Source organism: Neoarius graeffei, chromosome 4 (genome assembly GCF_027579695.1).
Source record: "Neoarius graeffei isolate fNeoGra1 chromosome 4, fNeoGra1.pri, whole genome shotgun sequence".
Taxonomy (NCBI): Eukaryota; Metazoa; Chordata; class Actinopteri; order Siluriformes; family Ariidae; genus Neoarius; species Neoarius graeffei.
The window spans coordinates 67,435,596-67,457,663 of record NC_083572.1 but is presented as its reverse complement, the minus strand read 5'-3'; the positions used below and the strand labels follow the sequence as shown (position 1 = coordinate 67,457,663).

The 22,068-nt window shown below is 40.8% G+C and overlaps 1 protein-coding gene across 4 annotated transcripts in view; it reads left to right on the top strand.

Moving 5' to 3' along the window:
* The window catches only part of LOC132885164 (ras association domain-containing protein 1-like), a 39,309-nt gene extending 27,336 nt beyond the window's left edge, over nt 1-11,973 (top strand). Inside the window, exons 1-5 of one of the 4 annotated variants that reach the window (XM_060919514.1) lie at nt 4,621-5,053; nt 7,673-7,777; nt 8,574-8,868; nt 9,312-9,427; nt 9,820-11,973. In XM_060919514.1, the coding sequence (XP_060775497.1) occupies nt 4,886-5,053; nt 7,673-7,777; nt 8,574-8,868; nt 9,312-9,427; nt 9,820-9,966 (831 nt within the window). In that variant the 5' untranslated portion in view covers nt 4,621-4,885 and the 3' untranslated portion in view covers nt 9,967-11,973. Of the gene's footprint in view, nt 1-4,620; nt 5,054-5,411; nt 5,499-7,561; nt 7,582-7,672; nt 7,778-8,573; nt 8,869-9,311; nt 9,428-9,819 lie in introns of those variants that run through there. The other 3 variants (XM_060919515.1, XM_060919516.1, XM_060919513.1) reach the window with 3 other exon arrangements.
* The last annotated feature ends 10,095 nt before the right edge of the window (nt 11,974-22,068 follow it).

Here is a 22,068-nt window from a genome sequence, read left to right as displayed (position 1 = left end):
AGAACAATGTCAGCTAAAAGTGAAGAAACTCCGTCAGACCTACATTAAAATCAGGGACATTCTTTCAAAAAGTGGCAGTACTAGCGATGCAAAAAAGAAATTCATCTATTGCGTGAAGAGCCAGAACTGTCACAACATGATGTGCGCTCATCAGCGCTATCCTCCGTAGCCGCCTTGCCCTTTGTCGTCGTCGTTGATAAATTACTTGTACAACAGCATAGTAATCGCACAATTGTGAAAACAGTAAAAACTGGAAAAAACATATAGCTTTGACATTAAAAAGAATAACAGCACGGAAAGCCTCCATGACTACTTTTGAACTTAACGCTTTGTGCGCGTCGTCTCTGACCAATAGCTGAACGACCTCAGGGCGCGTGGCTTTGTTGACAGATTTTGGTCCGCTTACTAAAGTGTACAGTGTGAAAGCGAACCGCACCAAAATGAAAAAATAAAAAAAACATTTGGTTCGGACCAAAGCAAGTGAACTATCGAACTATCCTGGTCTGAATACACCCTAAATTGACCGTAGGTGTGAATGTGAGTGTGAATGGTTGTCTGTGTCTATGTGTCAGCCCTGTGATGACCTGGCGACTTGTCCAGGGTGTACCCCGCCTTTCGCCCGTAGTCAGCTGGGATAGGCTCCAGCTTGCCTGCGACCCTGTGGAACAGGATAAAGCGGCTAGAGATAATGAGATGAGACATACAGACCGGGAAAAAAACAACATAAAGTGTCTTTTTAAGTCACGCAAACACCTTTGTGTTCATTGGCATTGATTCTGCAATTCTCCAGAACTTTACTGGAATGATGAACGCCACTGTTCCAAAAGATATTCCCTTAATTGGTGTTTTGATGATGATGGTGGAGAGCACTGTCTGTTACATCTCCCCAGATTCTTCCATCTGTGTTCAATTCTGTTGAGATCTGGTAACTGTGAAGACCATCACATATGATTCACATGATGTTCGTACTCATCAAAGCATTCTGTAAGCCCTTGTGCAGTGTCCATGTGGTACTGTCATTCTGGAACAGACTACATCCATGAGGTTAGGAATGTTTAATCAGAGGATAAAGATGATCAATCAGAATAACTTTGTATTGATATTAGCCATGTAACGATACACCTAATTCACAATTCGATTTGATTAATGATATTGGGTTCATGATTAGATTTTTCCATGACATTTTTGGAAAAAAAATATTATATGAAGAAAATTTTATTACCAAAAAAATGCAAAGTTTATCTTCTATTCTTTATCAACTTAAATATTCCTTTTGTTAAATTAAAAAAAAACAACTTTTGTTTTATTTTCTTAATAACCAACAATAATTGTTTACCCACATTTGTAAAGGTTGGAGTAAAATATAATAGTCTATAAACTAAAATATTCCTTTTGTTAAAAATGAAAAAAAGTTCATCACAAATAGGCCTTTTTTTAATAAACTTTTATGAACATTTGTACTACCTCCATTTTTCTTCTTTTTTATTTGGCTTTCAGCAGTCTGTAAAAAGGTAGCGCCGATTTCTTGTTAAATCTATTAGTACAATCAATGGCACAACAGCACTAAAAACACTAAAACTGTAAAATAATAACAACAGATAATGGCCAGGGTACACATAAAGGAAGCAAATCCTCTCCTTTCCTGTCCGATTCTCTACCACATTCACGCTGTGCAAAATAGGATTCATGTGTGCAGGAATGAACTACTCAGTCTGGGCAGGAAGGCCCTCCCACAGACAGTTGATTGACATGTCATCAAGTAAGTCATGTAGTGTGTAAGTGACGTCACAATCCTAGATTTTCTCACGTAATTTACACTCAGACCGCAATATTTGAACCTCAGAGAAAGTAAGATGTCAGCATCCAGGGACATTTGGCATTTGTACATACTTTTGTAAGCCTTTAGCATCTCTCCGGTGTATTTAGAAGTCCCAAATACTAAATAGTTCAGGATGTCATAGTGTCCCAAATCCGGTAGCTGGTTTGCCATACACTTTTCAAGTGGAATAAATACATTTGTGGGTAAATTAAGAAGAAGCCTTTATTTTTGTCACACGTACACTCAAGCACAGCAAAATTCTTCCTCTGCATTTAACCCATCTGAAGCGGTGAACATGCGCATGTGCAAACACAAAGAGAGAGAGAGAGAGAGAGAGAGAGAGAGCGCAGTGTGCAGAATAAATAATAAATGAATACATTTGTGGGTAAATTATATGGTTCTGTGATTCCTGCATGTTTCAGCTTTTGGATGTAACGCAATCTGCTTGTACAATCTATATGTTTAATGGTTTCAGAGAGATTGTATTGACTGCGTCTCAAGTTTCATTATTAACTGCCGTGACTGTTTCTTTGTTTGCCTGGCAATATGGCAGACGTTGCGTGATAAAGAAAAATCTATGACGTCAGTGAAAGACCTCTATAGTGAATAGCAAAAACAATAAAGAAAATAATTTCTCTTCTTATTCTTTTTTTATTTCTGCATATATTTTTGTATTATTTTATTTTTACATTTGTTTTCCTATTCTTTTTTATTTCTGTATTTTTTTTATTCATTTTCTGATTCTGTTTCAACATTTATTTTCTTATTCTTTTGCAGATTTATGCTTTTTTTATGGCATTTCTGTGAATCCATACCCCTTGTCTGTTTCACGAATCAAGGATCTAATGTTATAGATGTACAGTGGTGCTTGAAAGTTTGTGAACCCTTTAGAATTTTCTATATTTCTGCATAAATATGACCTAAAATGTCATCAGATTTTCACACAAGTCCTAAAAGTAGGTAAAGAGAACCCAGTTAAACAAATGAGACAAAAATATTATACTTGGTCCTTTATTTATTGAGGAAAATGATCTAATATTACATATCTGTGAGTGGCAAAAGTATGTGAACCTTTGCTTTCAGTATCTGGTGTGATCCCCTTGTGCAGCAATAATTGCACCTAAACTTTTCCATAACTATTGATCAGCCCTGCACACCGGCTTGGAGGAATTTTAGCCCATTCCTCCGTACAGAACAGCTTCAACTCTGGGATGTTGGTGGGTTTCCTCACATGAACTGCTCGCTTCAGGTTCTTCCACAACATTTCAATTGGATTAAGGTCAGGACTTTAACTTGCCCATTCCAAAACATTAACTTTATTCTTCTTTAACCATTCTTTGGTAGAATGACTTGTGTGCTTAGGGTCGTTGTCTTGCTGCATGACCCACCTTCTCTTGAGATTCAGTTCATGGACAGATGTCCTGACATTTTCCTTTAGAATTCGCTGGTATAATTCAGAATTCATTGCTCCATCAATGATGGCAAGCCGTCCTGGTCCAGATGCAGTGAAACAGGCCCAAACCATGATACTACCACCACCATGTTTCACAGGTGGGATAAGGTTCTTATGCTGGAATGCAGTGTTTTCCTTTCTCCAAACATAACGCTTCTCATTTAAACGAGAAAGTTCTGTTTTGGTCTCATCCGTCCACAAGACATTTTTCCAATAGCCTTCTGGCTTGTCCATCTGATCTTTAGCAAACTGCAGATGAGCAGCTATGTTCTTTTTGGAGAGCTGTGGCTTTCTCCTTGCAACCCTGCCATGCACACCATTGTTGTTTAGTGTTATCCTGATGGTGGACTCATGAACATTAACATTAGCCAATATGAGAGAGGCCTTCAGTTGCTTAGAAGTTACCCTGGGGTCCTTTGTGACCTCGCCGACTATTACACGCCTTGCTCTTGGAGTGATCTTTGTTGGTCGACCACTCCTGGGGAGGGTAACAATGGTCTTGAATTTCCTCCATTTGTACACAATCTGTCTGACTGTGGATTGGTGGAGTCCAAACTCTTTAGAGATAGTTTTGTAACCTTTTCCAGCCTGATGAGCATCAACAACGCTTTTTCTGAGGTCCTCAAAAATCTCCTTTGTTCGTGCCATGATACACTTCCACAAACATGTTGTGAAGATCAGACTTTGATAGATCCCTGTTCTTTAAATAAAACAGGGTGCCCACTCACACCTGATTGTCATCCCATTGATTGAAAACACCTGACTCTAATTTCACCTTCAAATTAACTGCTAATCCTAGAGGTTCACATACTTTTGCCACTCACAGATATGTAATATTGGCTCATTTTCCTCAATAAATAAATGACCAAGTATACTATTTTTGTTTCATTTGTTTAACTGGGTTCTCTTTATCTACTTTTAGGACTTGTGTGAAAATCTGATGATGTTTTAGGTCATATTTATGCAGAAATATATATTAAAAAAATCCTAAAGGGTTCACAAACTTTCAAGCACCACTGTAACACACCCAACTCCCATCCAGTTGAATTTATTTAAAAAACAAAGACAAAAAAAAAACAAAAACGGCATTCAAAAGTCGCCCAAATCTGCTGGGGAAACAGGCAAGATCAGAAATTCAGGCTTTGGTTGAATTCCAAAAACCTCTCTGTCTTCCAAAGAAGTGCACTAGTCAGTGACATGGACTAATAGATTCTGGGCTGTGTAGTGCTCTATATGTGGTTTGAGATTCAGCCTGAATAAACATGGCGCATTGCAATGTCGTCATCGTCGAGTTGGAACTTCCTGTGTCGAGCCAATGACAGCGCGCCTTAGCCTGGGTTGTATATTTTCCAATTTTAACGTCCAGGGCGGAGCGTTTCCGGTTTAAGGCAAGAAGAAGAAGAAGAGCAACGTGGGCTAATATTCTTCATCGACGCTTGATATATCGAGACGGTTAGCAGCTTTTCGACGCAAAATTTATAGTTGTTAGACGATATATACTCTTAATTTGAATAGAAAACGACACTACATTGACTCGGACTGCGTAGAAGTCTTCCTCACCAAGTAAATAGCGGTTTATTAGCAACTTTTAACCACTCAAACTTTTTTCCGCGATGAGTGGCGGTAATACCGGTAGTTGTGCCGACCAGACCCCGTCGTTTGAGAAGACCTGGGGCAGCTCGGCGAGCAGCGGCTACTGCAGTGACTCGGACTCGGACTCTGAGCTCGAGCAGTACTTCACCGCGCGCACTTCCTTCTTTCACAAACCGCAGAAAGAGAAGGTGAGCTCCATGACAGCCGCACTCAGTACATTACACCGCAGTACAGTGCATCAAGAGCTGCTGTTTCATTTCCTGTTACATTTTCATTTTGTCGTCTTGCTGGAACAGATGTCGAAGATCTCTTTGTAGAGCTCTCTCCTCACTCTAACGATAAGATCAGGGGAAAGACAAATAAAGGAGTATACTGCAGATCAAATGTAGTGGAACGAGCAATGAGTAAACAACTATACATATAGTGCATAAAACTGTGATAGGAAACAAATACAAATTAATTGTATATCTGTTTCCTGTCATCTTATTCTATTTGTATATGTAAATATTTAATTTATCTAGAAGTTTTCTCTATTTCTTTTCTTTGTTTATCTGCTGGAATCTTAATTTCCCTGAGGGAACCCTTCCAAAGGGATCAATAAAGTTTAATCTAAGATGAACAAAACAGCTTCAGGTATTTGCACTTTTCAGAATGACCCCTTACCTGTGTACAGTAAGAGTACATAATTATAGACAAGTTTTTATTTAGCTCTTGTATAATACTTCTGAAAGGGTATGATTGATTAGTATCAGTTTTTATGCTATAATGTTTGCTTTTTTCCTGCTGTTTAGAAAGTACAGTATGTGCATATTATTTACAGATGAACTGTAGCCAGTATCTTCTGTGTTCTGTACCTGTCTAACAAAAAGCTTTGTGAAAACTTGGTAAAACAGGAAGGCCTACAGACATGTTTTAGGGAGGGGTTGGGAGAGAGAGAGGAAGGAAGGAAGGAAGAGAAATGTTAACAACTGGTAGATTCATTAGAAAAGCTGGCACAACTGCTTGCTCTGTCCGGCATGACATGTTGACCATTAATACTCCTTTTGAAACCACTTCCTAATCAATCTGGATTATCTAACTTAATCAGATTTCTGTTTCCTGTATTTCCTAATTATGTCTTCCTTTACTATTTGTGTGCGCTGGCTGGCACAAGATCTGAGGGCACAAGACCCTATTCCCTTCATTAGTATTTTATCTGGTTATTTGGGTCCCCCCCCCACAATTAATTTGTATTTAGCAGTCACTTAACCTTTACAGATATTGGTCTAATATCGAGTCTGATAATTAAAGCTGTGCAGACTATTAATAAGCAAACCTAATAGCAGTGTGACTTTTTTTTTTTTTTAAACAGTTGGTCAATAAGAGGTTGCATATTTTGCCAGGGCCTTTTAAAATGACATGTCTTTGGTTCAGTGATGATTTAAATCGGTGTCAGTAGTGACATGAACCAAATTAAACCAATCCATTTAAAGTCTGCTTTTTTTTGTTTGTTTGTTTTACTTTTAGGCTAATTGAGTTTATGGAGGTCTCTAGTACTTGCGTTAGAACTTGCTCAAGTGCATGAGAAATATTTTGCCATAAGAACATGTATGTGAACGACACTTGGAGGAACTCGTTTCCGATGAACGCAGCTATAGATGTGGTCATGTACAAATAGGATGGATGATGAAACTGTTGAAAAATGACACCATGTGACATCCACATGTGAGCAATGCACACACAAAAGCAGCTTTCTGCCCATGGTGTGAGACTTTTGGGGGGAGGGAAAAGAGGCTATTTTTACTCTAACCCGGTACAGGAATGCCAGCTTTAAAGCTAAAACATGCATGACTGACTTCTGAAAGGTCCACTTAACTTTCTTTCTCTTGAATAATGGGATGGACCAAAGTTTGTGATTGGCTGGCAGTGACGACATTGCTTTTCCCTGTTGAATTCAACAGGAAGCTTTCAGAGGCTGATGCAACTGGGCTTCTTTTACTTGATTTAAAGTAGAATGGCAAATGATAGCATAATTACATTTTCGAGGAGGATATTCATCTTTAACATCCACGTGCTTTGACAAGAGTCACAAATGTATCTGAAAAGCTTGTTCTGTGGAATCAAGTTTTAGTCATTTTCAAAAGTTTAGAGAAATCCCATATAGGCTCTGAGATTGCATTACTGGAGTTTGAGGGTGATTTTTTTAGAAGATACTTTTTACAGGAAGTGAAAATGCTTACTGGATTTAATCTAAGAAATAAATTGTCTCGTAAATGTTTCCCCTGTGTATTGGTGTGTCTGAGAACGTGGTGAAGACAGGAATTGACTAAGAGGAACTGATCATGCGTCAGTTGTCCCCAGCTGTTCTTGCAGCTGTTTGATATGCAGCCTGTTTCTTTAACTACCTCTACCAGCACATTTGACTATCATATGATAGTTCCTGTCCGAAGCTCTGTGGTTTAGAGCTCACCTAAAATGTATAGTTAAAAAGGGTTTCAGATTTTTTTTTTTTTTTAATGTAAGGAAGCGTGACTAAGAATCTGTCACAGTCTATGCTAGCTTGTTTTGATAAACTCCCATCCACATGAACCCACATCCGGTCAGTCATGCACAAATTTGTGACTCATGCTGTGACTCTCACACTGGTAATGAGCACTTCCTCTTTTTTCCCAAGGTTATGGCATGAATCTGTTGTCTGGATAAATTCTCGACAGCTGCTTCAACACTTTGAATAAATGTAAATCATTCCATATACAAAGTAATGGAGTTTCTCTGTTGTTTTTAATAAAGTTGGAGTTAATAGAGTGATTTGTGTGCTTCTCTGTTAGGATGAGGTAACGGAAAGCAAGAAACCAGAGCTGTCACATTCAGAGATTCAGCAGAAGATAAAGGAGTATAATGCTCAGATAAACAGTAACCTCTTCATGTCTTTGGTAAGGTTTCACATGCATTCATACATTCACATGTAGGCACGTAATGATTCACTTAATTCAAGATTTGATTCACAATATTGGTTCATGATTCCCCACCTCCATCCCCCCCCCCCCCCCCCCCCCCCCCCCCAGTGGTATTTTTGGGGGAAATAAAATTTTATAACCTCAAAAATGCAACATTTTCTTATTCTTTATCAACTTAAATACTGTTTGTTTGTTTTTTTAATTAAGAAAACCCTTTTGTTTCATTTTCTTAATAATTTGCCTGCATTTATAAAGATTGGAGTAAAATAATAACCTATTAACTAAAATATCCCTTTTATTAAAAAAGTTCAGAACAAATATAAATTTTAATGAACATTTGCACTACCTCCATTTTTCTTCTCTAGTTTTTGGCAGTCTCTTAAACAGAGCTCCAATTTCTTGTTAAATCTGTTTTGTACAGGCAATCGCATAATATCTCTCCCGTTTTAGATCTGCATTTTGTGTTTTGCAGCATTAGAGCTGCGTTATGTCAGCCTAGGGTGACGTCACATGCATTCCCATTATTGTATATTGCGCCCTCTGCTGTATAAATGCAATTACAGCTGTGAAAAAACAGATTATGCTACTTGATGGTAATTGTGAATTTAAAAAAAAAAAAATTTTTTATCGAATCGTGATTTTATCGTTGCACGATATGTTGTTGCATGCCCAGTTTTTCAAGTTATGTTACCTTCAAGGTTTTCCCATAATATACCGCTTTCTATATTGCGATTTCATTCAGTAATCATCTAATTCTGATTGTCTTACACAGAACAAAGATGGCACCTACAATGGTTTCATCAAAGTTCATCTGAAGCTGGTACGGCCTGTGTCTGTTCCACCTCCACGAAAGGGTGCTTCATCTCAGGAGCCAGCCAACGGGAAGAGAGGGGGAGCAGTAAAAAGACGCACGTCCTTCTACCTCCCAAAGGACACGGCCAAACATCTACACATCAGTTCTCGAACTCGTGCACAGGAAGTGATTCAGGCCCTGCTTAAGAAATTCACGGTTATCGACAATCCTGCAAAGTTTGCACTGTTTGAGCGCACTGAGCGCCATGATCAAGGTATGGCCATGTTTCCTTCATGAGTGAATTTTGACAAGATGGGAATGCCATTTAGTTTGTGACCTTAGTGCATCATCTGTTCATTATTATAAACTAGTCGTTTGATTTTCTAATTATATTCTTATTTAGGTTATAGCTATATGTTATAGTTTAATTTGAAAGCCTGCAGTTCTCAAAGTTGCTCATGGTTAATTTCAGTTCAAGGTGCTTTACTGATGGGACAAATGGTGGGACAGTTGCATTGTCAAAGCTTGTTGCATAGTGCATGGTTCTCAACAACTCCAGCTGGCCATGCTGCCTCAAAAAAGTGCTGCCTGTTAGGAAGATTAACCTTGTATTAACTTTAGGAGTATTTGCTTCATATGACACAACCTTTCTGGTCAAGTTGAGGTATGTCTTGGTTTGAATGAGAATATGATCAGCTGTTTTTCTCTGTCTCTCAGTGTATCTAAGGAAGCTGCCTGATGACGAATGTCCACTGTTCCTGCGTTTGTGTGCTGGTCCAAATGAGAAGGTGCTGAGTCTTATACTAAAGGAGAATGAGACTGGAGAGGTCAATGTAAGGAAAACATAACCACAACCCACGCTGCCCTCACACGATTAACACAACTGCTGATTCAGTTTTAGCTCTGTATATAATCTCCCAATTTACAATACCTGCAACATCTCGTGTTAAGATTCAGGTTTCTTTCTGAAGATGCTCAGTAATTTTCTACAAGGGATCCTTTCATGTTTTAAAAAAAAAAAGCCAGCAAAGCAAGTTTGTCTGCAGAAACGTGTACTTTAGGTGACAGTCTTTGTTCGTTAGGTCGGCTGGATTCATTTAAGGTGTCCCTTGAGGTTGTCCTTGCTTTGTAGTGAGAGACCTGAGCATGAAAGTCTATCATGCTCACATGCATTATTAATGGAATAGTTGCTTATCGCTGACTTTATTATTTACTCTTCTCCCAGTGGGATGCATTTTCTCTGCCGGAGCTGCAGAATTTCCTGCGCATTCTGAAGCGAGAGGAAGAGGAGCATGTAAAGCAGATCATGCAGCGCTATGCAGTCGCCCATGATCGCATCCAGCAAGCTCTGGTCAGCACCAACCCTGGCTGATCACATACCAGATCCTGTCTTACTGATGAGTGGTCACTAGGGGGCATCAGTCTCCGCCATGTCCAACGATCCATATGGACTAGCATCAGTGCGATTAGTGTGTGAGAGTGCGAACGAGTGTGGAAATGCAAGTGCGCAACCAGATGTGCGTCTGTGGAGAGAATGAGTCGTGACTGAGAGCGAGCGAAAGCATACTGTGGAATGGACGAGTGAAAATAGAACACCTTGTCATGAATGGTGTGTGATTTTTTGTTCGAGTGAGTGAAGAGTCCTCAAAATAGAACAGTGTGTTTCTATGGAGACTGCACAGGACTCTCTTGACTTCACTGTTGAAGTTGTAAATGTACTTTTCCTTTCTTCTGTCAGCTATGAGACTGGAGGGTTTTTTTTGGGGGGGGGGGTCTCCCCCCCTCTTATCCAGGTCATTTAAAGTCTTTTGCAAGTCCATGTGACCTGGACTTGCTGTGCAGTGTTGAAGATGTCTGGTATCTCATCCATCTGACTTCTTTAGAATTACTGAGTGGTAGAGAATCCCAGGGAATTCCCAATTATTCAGTAAAACTGATGAAGCCCATTGGATGAGGCATGAAATATCTTTAGCATTAAAGCAACAAGACCAGTTGCCTTAACTTACTACTTCTAGACTGTTTTTGCTTGGATTACTTGTCTTCATTTCCAGACTTCTCTTGTAACACTGTTCAAACTGAAAAAAAATAAGATTTTTTTTAATCGTCTCTATTCTTGTTGCATACCTGATTATAAAGCTGTTCTGTCATTTTTGTGTCCTTTATATGTTGTCAGTCCCCTTTTTTTAAAAAAGTAAAAGCAAAGTAATTCTTATATGCAGTCACTTCATAGTTCATGGAAACTCCCCAAACCCCCCACACAATAAGTTATTTCCTTTTTATTAGTTAGATTAGATAGAACTTTATTGATCCCTTTGGGAGGGTTCCCTCAGGGAAATTAAAATTCCAGTAGCATCGTTACAGGATAAACAGAGAATCGAAAATGGAGAACTTCTAGATAAATTAAGTATTTACATATGAGTGATTCCACGCTTATGGGTACTGAAATGGGGACATGAACTTATTTTTAAAAATTCACCTAAAACCATTTCTTTTTTTTTTACCATCAGGTCACAAAACATGTAATCTTTAATGAATGATATGTTAAAAGATAACTTTAATTTTCTGAGATGTAATAAAAACATATTTATATGCCAAAGTCAGAACGTAACAGAAGTGTTGTGGACATATAGATTCTCAATTTTAACAATGTAGAATTACTTTTTGAAACATAGGAAGGTGATGTTTTAGCAAATATAATTAATAAACATGTGTAGTAGAATAAACATACACATTCTTTCAATAAAATTAACATGGTATATAGCTAGATTGTAATTAATTTGTAACAGACGCGAGATGGACAATCGTAACAGAAGTAATGTAACAGACATCATTTTGGAACTCATAGGCTTGACTTTGGCATATAAATATGTTTTTATTACATCTCAGAAAATTAAAGTTATCTTTTAACATATCATTCATTAAAGATGTTTTGTGACCTGATGGTAAAAAAAGAAATGGTTTTAGGTGAATAAGTTCATGTCCCCATTTCAGTACCCATAAGCGTGGCATCACTCATATACAAAAAAAAAGTCCAGCAGGAGAGGTACTGCACTTTATATTGCACATTGTCCAGTACTGCTTTTTGTCAGGCTAGGCTACTGCTCCTTCCTGTTACCTCTGTCCTCCTGTTACCCCCCCCCCCCCCCCCCCCCCGAGAGGAGTTGCACAGGCTGATGGCGTGAGGGACAAAGGAGTTTTTAAGTCTGTTAGTCCTGCACTTGGGAAGGAGCATTCTGTCACTGAACAGGCTCCTCTGGTTGCTGATGTCATGTCTGTTCTTGAACTGGATGAAGTTATTGTGGAATATTGAGTAAGCACACAATGTGGGTGACCTTGTAATCTGAATGAATTAAGTTTATAATAAATTAAATCAAAATCATTTGACTTAAATTTTGGTTTGTAATGTTCTATGACAAGGTGGTGGAAGATATTTCTCCAAGAGCAAATGCTCCAGTAGATGGCAACAGATAACTATTCAGCTAGAATGTATCTGATGTACTTGTTTGTTCTTATAGATCCTGGAGTTCACAAATCTTAGTCACAAAAGCTATGTTAATTTATAGCAAAAGCCAGTCATATTGGAGATTCCTAACTGTAGCAGTAGCCTATAAGTATCTTTTGTTTTTTTGCTCTTTTGACTACTGTGTTTCTACATTAGCTAGACTGAGGTACTTTTATGTAGCGTGCAGATATTAAATTGATTGCTGTAAAGACTTGAACCACAGAATAAATGTTTGAAAGAGGGAAGTAGCAGTAAAACAGTAAAAGATATTTAAATAATACACCAATCAGCCATAGCACTAAAACCACCTACCTAATGTGCTGCTAAAACCACTCTGACCCATCAAAGGCATGGACTCCACAAGATCTCTGAAGGTGTGTTGTGGTATTTGGCACCAAGACTTCAGTAGCAGATCATTTAAGTCCTGCAAGTTACAAGGTAGGGCCTCCATGGATCAGACTTGTTTGTCAAGCACATCCCACAGATGCTTGATTGGATTGAGATCTGGGGATTTGGAGGCTGTCTGTCATGTTCCTCAAACTGTTCCTGAATAATTTTTGTAGTGTTACAGGGCACGTTATTCTGTTGAATGAGGCTAGTGTCATTAGGGAATCCTGTTGCCACAAAGGTGTACTTGGTCTGCAACAATGTTTAGGTATTTGTCAAAGTAACATCCACATGAATGCCAGGACCCAAGTTTTCCCAGTAGATCGTTGCCCAGAGCATCACACTGCCTCTGCTGGCTTGTCTTCTTACCATAGTACATCCTGGTGCCATCTTTTTCCCAGGTAAGCAACGCACATGCACCCAGCTATCCATTTGATATCAAAGAAAATGTGACTCATCAGACCATTGCTCCATGGTCCAGTTCTGATGCCTGTTGTAGGCGCTTTCTGTGATGGACAGGAGTCAACATGGGTAGTTGGACCAGTCTGCAGCTACACACGGCAAGCTGCAATGCGCTGTGCGTTTGGACACCTTTCAATCTTAGCCAGTATTAGCTTTTCAGCCATTTATGCTACAGTAACTTTTCTGTGGAATCAGACCAGACAGGCTAGCCTTTAATCCCCACATGCCTCTGTGAACTTTGGGTGTCCATGACCCTGTTGCTGGTTCATCAGTTGTCCTCCTTTGGACAACAACTTTTGGTAAATACTAACCACTGCATACTGAGAACACCCTGCAAGACCTGCAGTTTTGGAGATGCTCTGATCCAGTTAGCTAGCCATCACAATCTAGCCCTTGTCAAAGTCACTAAGAGCCTTATGCTTGCAGCTTGCCCATTTTTCCTGCTTTCCACACATCAACTTTGAAAACTGCCTGCTCACTTGCTGCTTAATAGATCCCACCTCTTAAGTGCCACTGTAGCAAGATGATCAATGATGTGTTTTAATATTATGGTTAATAATAGGGCAGAACTGTTGCCTCACAGCAAGAAGGTTTCGGGTTCAAACCTCACGGCCAACAGGGGGCCTTTCTGTGTGGAGTTTGCATGTTCTCCCCGTGTCTGTGTGAGTTTCCCCCACAGTACAAAGACATGCAAACCCAGCCACTGGGTTTGTACAAGACAATGCATACTTGGTGCCGGTCCCAAGGCCGGATAGATTTAAGGCCCAGGGCGAGATTAGCATGAGCTAAATTGGCTTAAAAGCAGACGGCATTTCAATTTGATAAAATTAGTGAAATTTAGTTCCCTCTGAAATTTGGTCATTGTGATGTGTTTATTTTTGTAATATCTTTAAAAAAACAAGCCATTGTGGCTGGGAAGTTAGTTAATTTGAGGGGATTCCCAAGCAAATAATGTGCATGAAATCACTTGCTTTGCGCACTAAAGCAGACAGAGCAAGTGCGTCTGCACATGTGCACAACTACCTCAGTTGTCATCGTCGTCTTCTTCATCTTTTGGGTTTTACAGCAGCTGGAATAGCAAGATGTACGTAGCAGGAATTAGTAAGCTGGAAAAATTTGCAGTTGTAGTGCCAGACCAAATCTTGTAAAATAGTATCAAGTCACTAATCTCACGCCTGTGTTCTAACAGTAAAAGTTTAAGAGATTTAAGTCTTTCTGTGTAGCAGACATCAGAAGCAGGGTAATTTAGAAATGTAGTATCTTGAATAGGCCATTTGCAGGAATTGGTCACGTGTCAATTTTCCCCATAGCAACAAGTCCGTGGTGGGCAAGCTAACTTGACATTCCTTGACAACCAAAAGAGTTTGACTGGCGATGCGAAGCAATCCATTTCTATAATAGTTATTTTTACCTTTTCTGCTGTCTTTTTTGACCCAAATTTTCGTGTCTACTTGGAAAAAGTTTGTGGTTTTAACTTCTGTTGTAAGTTAAAGCGAAATATTGGCCGTAAAAGAGAGTTTTTTGGACTCAAGTTGGTCGCTGCCGAAAGAAATTGATTATCGAACAAGAAGTACCAAAGGAAAAAGAAATCTAAAATCTGGTGTTTCTGTTTTTAACTGGAGTGGTACTGTAAAGCAAAGAAGAAAAATCGTATGATATGTCAACAGGTAAGAAACTGACTCAAATACAGAAGAAGCAATGCTATGTTTGCAAAAGAAACAGTGCAAAAGGGGTTTCGAGCGAATGGTGAAGGTAGAAAAGGAGAAATAAGTTATAAACATACCTGAGAAATCCGCCATTTCGCACGTGAATTTCTTTCGGCGGCGACCAACTTGAGTCCAAAAAACTCTTTTACAGTCAATGATTCGCTCTAACTTATGACAGAAGTTAAAACCAGAAACTTTTTCCAAGTACACGCGAAAATTCGGGTCAAAAAAGACAGTAGAAAAGGTAAAAACCGCTATTACAGAAATGGATTGCTTCGCATCGCCAGTCAAACTCTTATGGTTGTCAAGGAATGTTAAGTTAGCTTGCCCACCATGGGCTTGTTGCTATGGGGAAAGCTGACACGTGACCAATTCCTACAAATGGCCTATTGGGTCATTTCTATTTCTAGGCGCAACCAAGGGGCGGAGGGTGTCTGGTTTGGTGGCATCAGGATCATGTCTCTGCTTTTTGCGGATGATGTGGTCCTGTTGGCTTCATCAATCTGTGACTTACAGCATGCGCTGGGATGATTTGCAGCCGAGTGCGAAGTGGCTGGGATGAGGATCAGCAACTCCAAGTCTGTGGCCATGGCGCCCAGCTGGAAATGGGTGGAGTGCCTACTCCAGGTCAGGGGGGAGTTGCTGCCTAAAGTGGAGGAGTTTAAGTATCTCGGGGTTTTGTTCACGAGTGAGGATAAGGGGGAGCGGCAGTTGGACAGACGGATCGGGACAGCGTCAGCAGTGATGTGGACGCTAAACCAGTCTGTTGTGGTAAAGCTGAACCAAAAGGCAAAGCTCTCAATTTACTGGTCCATCTACGTTCCCACTCTCACCTATGGTCACGAGCTATGGGTAGTGACTGAAAGAATGAGATCGCAGATACAAGCGGTAGAAATTAGTTTTCTCCACAGGGTGACTGGGCTCTCCCTTAGAGACAGCTTGGTCATTTGGGAGAGACTCAGAGTAGAACTGCTGCTCCTCTGCATCGAAAGGAGTCAGTTGAGGTGGTTCGGGCACCTTGTTAGGATACCCCCTGGACGCCTCCCAAGGGAGGTTTTCTGGGCATGCCCCACCGGGAGGAGACCCCGGGGCAGACCCAGGACACGCTGGAGAGATTACATCTCTCGGCTGGCCTGGGAATCCCTCGGTATTCCACCGGAAGAGTTGGTGGAGGTGGCCGGGGAGAGGGAAGTCTGGGCTGCTCTGCTTAGGCTGCTACTCCCGCGACCCGGATCCGGATAAGCGGTAGAAGGTGGATGGATGGATGGATGGATGGATGGCCTATTGGGTCATGGTGAAGCAGGGAAAAAATGAGGGAGAATTTAGGGCCACGGGGCTGTAAATTCATTAATTGTTCTTTTAGGGGGGAAAAAGTAATAAAATCTGAAGTCTGTGATTCGAATTCAGTAACTTTCGGTCCACTAAAAAAAATAATCAGGTGGCTGGGAAAATTCTTTCTGTGACCTAAAGGTGAAAAATCTGAAAGTCAGTATAGCTTTAATATCCTTCTGAGAATAAAGTCTGTATTATAATCGGTGTATATTAATTGGCCTATATCTCATCTCATTATCTGTAGCCGCTTTATCCTGTTCTACAGGGTTGCAGGCAAGCTGGAGCCTATCCCAGCTGACTACGGGCGAAAGGCGGGGTACACCCTGGACAAGTTGCCAGGTCATCACAGGACTGACACATAGACACATTCACACACCTACGGTCAATTTAGAGTTACCAGTTAACCTAACCTGCATGTCTTTGGACTGTGGGGGAAACCGGAGCACCCGGAGGAAGGACACGGGGAGAACATGCAAACTCCACACAGAAAGGCCCTCGCCGGCTACGGGGCTCGAACCCGGACCTTCTTGCTGTGAGGCGACAGCGCTAACTACTACACCACCGTGCTGCCCAATTGGCCTATATGTCAATTATATTTCTCAAGAAAAGATGAAAGATGTGGATTTGTCGCTAAGTAATTTAGAAACTGTTCCAGGTATCAAGCATAACAAACCTAAGTGTTTGTACTGAGGCTGGATTTTTTTTTGTCTCATTATAGCAAATAATGAAACCAAACAGCAGGTTTGTAGGTTAACCGTGTACTCAGAGTAGGCTAACTTTTTCATCTAGTGTGTGTGTGTGTGTGTGGGGGGGGGTTTGATAGTGTGTGTTTGTGTGTGTGTGTAGTGGGGGGTTTGATAGTGTGTGTGGGGGGTTTGATAGTGGGGGGTTGATAGTGTGTGTGGGGGGGGTTTGATAGTGGGGGGTTGATAGTGTGGGGGGTTGATAGTAGGGGAGTTGATAGTGTGTGTGGGGGGGTTTGATAGTAGGGGGGTTGATAGTGTGTGGGGGGTTTGATAGTGGGGGTTGATAGTAGGGGGTTGATAGTGTGTGTGGGGGGGGTTGATAGTAGGGGGGTTGATAGTGTGTGTGGGGGGTTTGATAGTGGGGGGTTGATAGTGTGTGGGGGGGTTTGATAGTGGGGGTTGATAGTGTGTGGGGGTTGATAGTAGGGGGGTTGATAGCGTTGGGGTTGATAGTAGGGGGTTGATAGTGTGTGTGGGGGGTTGATAGTAGGGGGGTTGATAGTGTGTGTGTGGGGGTTGATAGTAGGGGGGTTGATAGTGTGTGTGTGGGGGTTTGATAGTAGGGGGGTTGATAGTGTGTGTGGGGGGGTTTGATAGTAGGGGGGTTGATAGTGAGTGTGTGTGTGTGTGTGTGTGGGGGGGGGGGGGGGTTGATAGTGGAGGCTGAGTGCAGCGAAACACCGTGTTACTCCTGTACTGTGTGTCTGTGCGCGCGCGCGCCCATTAACGACCCTCCTGCTTCACATTATTCATCCTCACGAGCTCGAAGCGCACGCGACTCAGCAGCGGTTCGGTCGCGAGCGAATGCAGACGGAGTAGCAGAAGAGGAGAGACGCGGAGGAGGACAGTCGCACACGGCGGTCTGTCTGTCTGTCTGAGCACCTCTGGTTTTGGACAGCGCAACAGCTTTTCTCTTTCCCTTTCATCTGCCGAGATTGAAAAGATTTCCGTCTTTTTCTTGTAAACCGCGCTGTGGACGGAGTTCGGTTCGGATGGAAAGTCGACGATTCGGTTAAAACAAACAAACAAACAAACAAACAAAAAAAGCACCAAATATCACCAGATATCCGGGTTAAGTTGTGAACTGAAATCACAGAAGCTACTCACGGTAAGTGGCAACTGGCTCAACTCTGAAATCCAGCACATGCATGTGTTTACTAAACAGCACAAATGTCACTCAGACACCTCATGAGCATCAGATCTTCAATGGAGAAGGAGCTAAATATACTATACACTATACTATCCAAACACAAAGGGCGTGGGGAAAGCTTTCCCAAAATTCCTGAAAAGAACATTCTGGACTGCTGGTATAGAAATGGACTAATTTATAATGATTACGTTTGCCTATAAATGTACAGAGTTATACACATTTGAAAAGATAACGCAAAGAAATCGAAACACGTTTTGAGTCTCCTACGGTACATCCTCGTTTTCAACAGGTTTCTTAGTGTTTCATCCTAATAGTCGAAGACAAGTATGTAGGTCCTGGAGTAGCCTACCCCCTGCACCCACTTTCACTCAGGAAGGGCTTTTCATTAGTGGATTAGCTGAATCGGGTGCGAGAGCAAGGAAAACACTCAACTGTGCTGGACATCCAGTACCAGGGCTGGGAACCTGTGCAGTAGAAACCAGGTACGGTAACCAATGGTAACTCATTTCAGAAAGCTTCTCCATCCTAAAATATAAAAAAGCATGGATGGATATTAAACCCAGGCCTGGATATTCTCAAAAGTACGAGTTTCAGCAGGAGGTGCGGTTTAAAGAGCTGTATGGGTGAATCATGAGTTAACATCGATTACTCAGTCAGGATATTGGACCGATCTGTTTACAATTAGAAATCAGTAGTGAATGAGTAAGTGAGAGGATAATATGGTGTTGAACATAATTTATCAAGAGCCCCTTTTCACATAGGGATTCCCTAAACACATTAGGCCAACAGGGAAAAGAGTGAGTGGAAAGAGATGATGTTGGCTCATGTAACTACGATCCAGCCAACCTATTTTCCACTGCTACAGGTGCTGAAGCTTTTGGCACTCTGGAGGATATGGTCTTGATTAAAGCTTATTCTGGACAGTGAAAAATGACTTGCACAGTTTATGGCTTCAACCCAAATGAATAATGAAGTAGAAATGTCAACACTTGTTGTTCAAGGACCAACAATTTAGGAAACTAAGTTTCTCCATCCTAAAATGTAATAAGCATGGACATGAAACCGAAGCTAAAGGCTGCAATATGCTCAAAAGGAAAGCTAAAACATAGCAGTGTTTGTGTTGTCTGTCTTTAAAAAAAAACACAAAAAAACCCACTTATTTTGTTTAGTTGTTTGTCCATTAATACTCCATCAGATAAGAAGAAAACCTCTGTGAATTTGGCATCTTGTATGACGAGAACGTGAATAAAAGTATTTGCGTGCATGATTGTGCATGCAAAATAAAAATTTGTGCTCAAACAGTTTTAGAGAAATTAAATGTTAAAATGATTCCAAACATGTCTGATTCGTTTGTGCGTCAATTGTGCACGTTTATTCATTTAAAATAAACATATGTGCTTCATTAATGGGGTGTTGAGTGATGTCACACGTCAAGAAAATAGCATTTAATAACTGAAGAAATCATGAAGCACGTGTTTATCTTGTGTGCACAAATGTGCACAAATGAATCAGACATGTTTGGAGTCATTTGGGCGTTAGTGGGGTGCTAGGTCATTAAAACCTCATTAAAACATTTAATGGTTAATTTCTCAAACTATTTGAGCACAAAGTTTTATTTTGCATGCACAACCGTGCACAAATGAAGCAAGAACGAATCAAAAATACTTTTATCCACATTCTCATCATATGGCGTGCCAACTTCACGGAGGTAAGAAGGCATCCTCTGAGAGGACAGAAAGAAACAGATGGCAGAGTGAAATTAAAATGAAACACATTTCATCTATTTGATACATGCACAAATCTTACATTTTGGGTGCAACTAATGCTATATTAATAACACATACATGCTACTATTTTGTTAATTGCATATGTGAATTGCTTTGTGTCCTTAATACATGCCCCTTCTACACATTTGGCATTTATTATTGATTACTGAGTTCAGTTACTGTACTCTGTCAACTCAACAGCAGCCAAAATGCTGAAAAGCATTTTACTGTTTACTCCTCAATCAATTTTTTATGGGTCCAGGTATTATTTAATAGACAGAGGGCTGCACTGGGGTGTGGTGTGCTCTGATTGGAATGCAGACTGTGACTTCTGTTTGCTTTTAGGCAAGTTAATGATAATGAGATTGGAAGCCAAGTGAGCAATACAGTTGGATGAGAAATAAATCCAATGAAATTAAATTGATTGTCTGACAAAACTATATATCAAAACCCCTGGGTAATAGATGGGAGATTTTTATGAGCACTTGAGGGATCAGTTCAGGAGATCAGAACTCAGTCGCTCAAACTTTTTATGCTTTTATGTCATCATGCTCTTACTTATAGGCCCTGGTGGGGTAGTGTGACAATTTTACAAGGTTATCTTGCTAATGTCTTACATGTTAGTGCACAGAGCTGTCCACAAGTGCCAGTGACCGGCAGTTTTCTCCGCTTCCACAGACGTTCTGCGCTGGCTACTCAGTGTTGTAGTCGAGTCACTAAACCTCAAGTCCGAGTCCAGTCTCGAGTCCCCAGTGTTCAAGTCCGAGTCAAGTCCAAGTCATTAAAAAAATTTTGAGTCGAGTCCGAGTAGAGTACACTACTGATCCGAGTCAAGTCCGAGTTGAGTCTGAGTCGAGTCCACTATTGATCTGAGTCAAGTCCACTACTGATCTGAGTCGAGTCCACTACTGATCTGAGTCGAGTCCACTACTGATCCGAGTCGAGTCTGAGTCGAGCCCACTACTGATCTGAGTTGAGTCCACTACTGATCCGAGTCGAATCTGAGTCGAGTCTACTACTGATCCGAGTCGAGTCCGCTACTGATCCGAGTCGAATCTGAGTCGAGTCCACTACTGATCCGAGTTGAGTCCGAGTCGAGTCCACTATTGAGCTGAGTCAAGTCCGAGTTGAGTCCACTATTGATCCAAGTCGAGTCCGAGTCGAGTCCACTATTGGGTCAAGTCAGAGAAAAAGACTCCAACCGCACCATTTGACGGTGGCTGTTTCCAGCACTATTAACATTAGTTTGTTCCTGAACATGACGTATGAACAGGTGAATGTGCATTCTCTTTGTCAGGGAGTGTGAAGTATTCTGTTAGAAATGGTTGGGAGATGGATGTAAGTGCAGAAGGTGTGTTTATTAATACAAGTGAAGACAAAAACAATCCAGGATGGCAGGCAAAATCGTAAAACAGTGAAACAGGCAATAGGTCATACGAGGCACAAACAGGCTATAGTAGATGAGGCAGAATCAAAGACGAGAAACAGGAAATCAGGGCTCAGGAAATCAAACAAGAAAATAAGGCTCAGTAATGTATCAACAACGCAACTCAATACTTCGCAAAGTAAGTGTGTTTTCACAGTTTTTATATAGGCACGCTAATTGCAACTTAATCCTGTGCAGGTGTGAGTCTCATGCATGCACTGTCCGGATCGTGCCCAAGAGTCTATTTGATGCACATGCCAAGGCGCACAGGTGTGACACTCTTGCACTCATGCAATTAGTACAAAATTTAATGTAGATATAAATATTAGTGCTGTCAAGTGATTAAAATATTTAATCGCGATTAATGTCGCGACTGTCATAGTTAACTCACGATTAATCGCAATTTAATCGCACATTTTTGTCACATGAAAAACCATTGTAATTCTCTTATCAGCATAAAAAAGTGAATGGGCTTGCTCACCGTTCGAACTACGGGGGTACTCGGGGGATCCGAGATCCCCTGAAACAGACATGAGATCCCTTGAAAACATGATTTGGGAAATGTTGGGGGGTCTCTAAAATATTGGCAAAATGATGTTTATTGATGTTAGGACTAGGACTGTTTTGGCCTCTAGAGGCCGCTGTTATTTCCTTTTCATGTCGTGTTTATTTTGGCCTCTAGAGGCCGCCACTGTTCCTGTGTCTTGTGTTTGTGTTAATTGCCTAATTATCTTCACCTGTGTCCTTAATTAGTTTGTCTATTTATACCCCTGAGTTCAGTCCTCTTGTCACGGAGTCTTTGTGCTGTTATGTTTATCTCCAGTTTCCTTTGTACTGTGTTTTTTTGATCTTCTTAGCTTTTGTATTTTTGCACTTTGCTTTTCTTTTGGATTACACTCTTTGGTTTTTTTTGTCTTTTGTTTTGCCCTGTATATAGTGTATATAGTTTAAATAAACCTTTTTGATTCTTTTTCTACTTCCGCCTCACGCCTCTGCA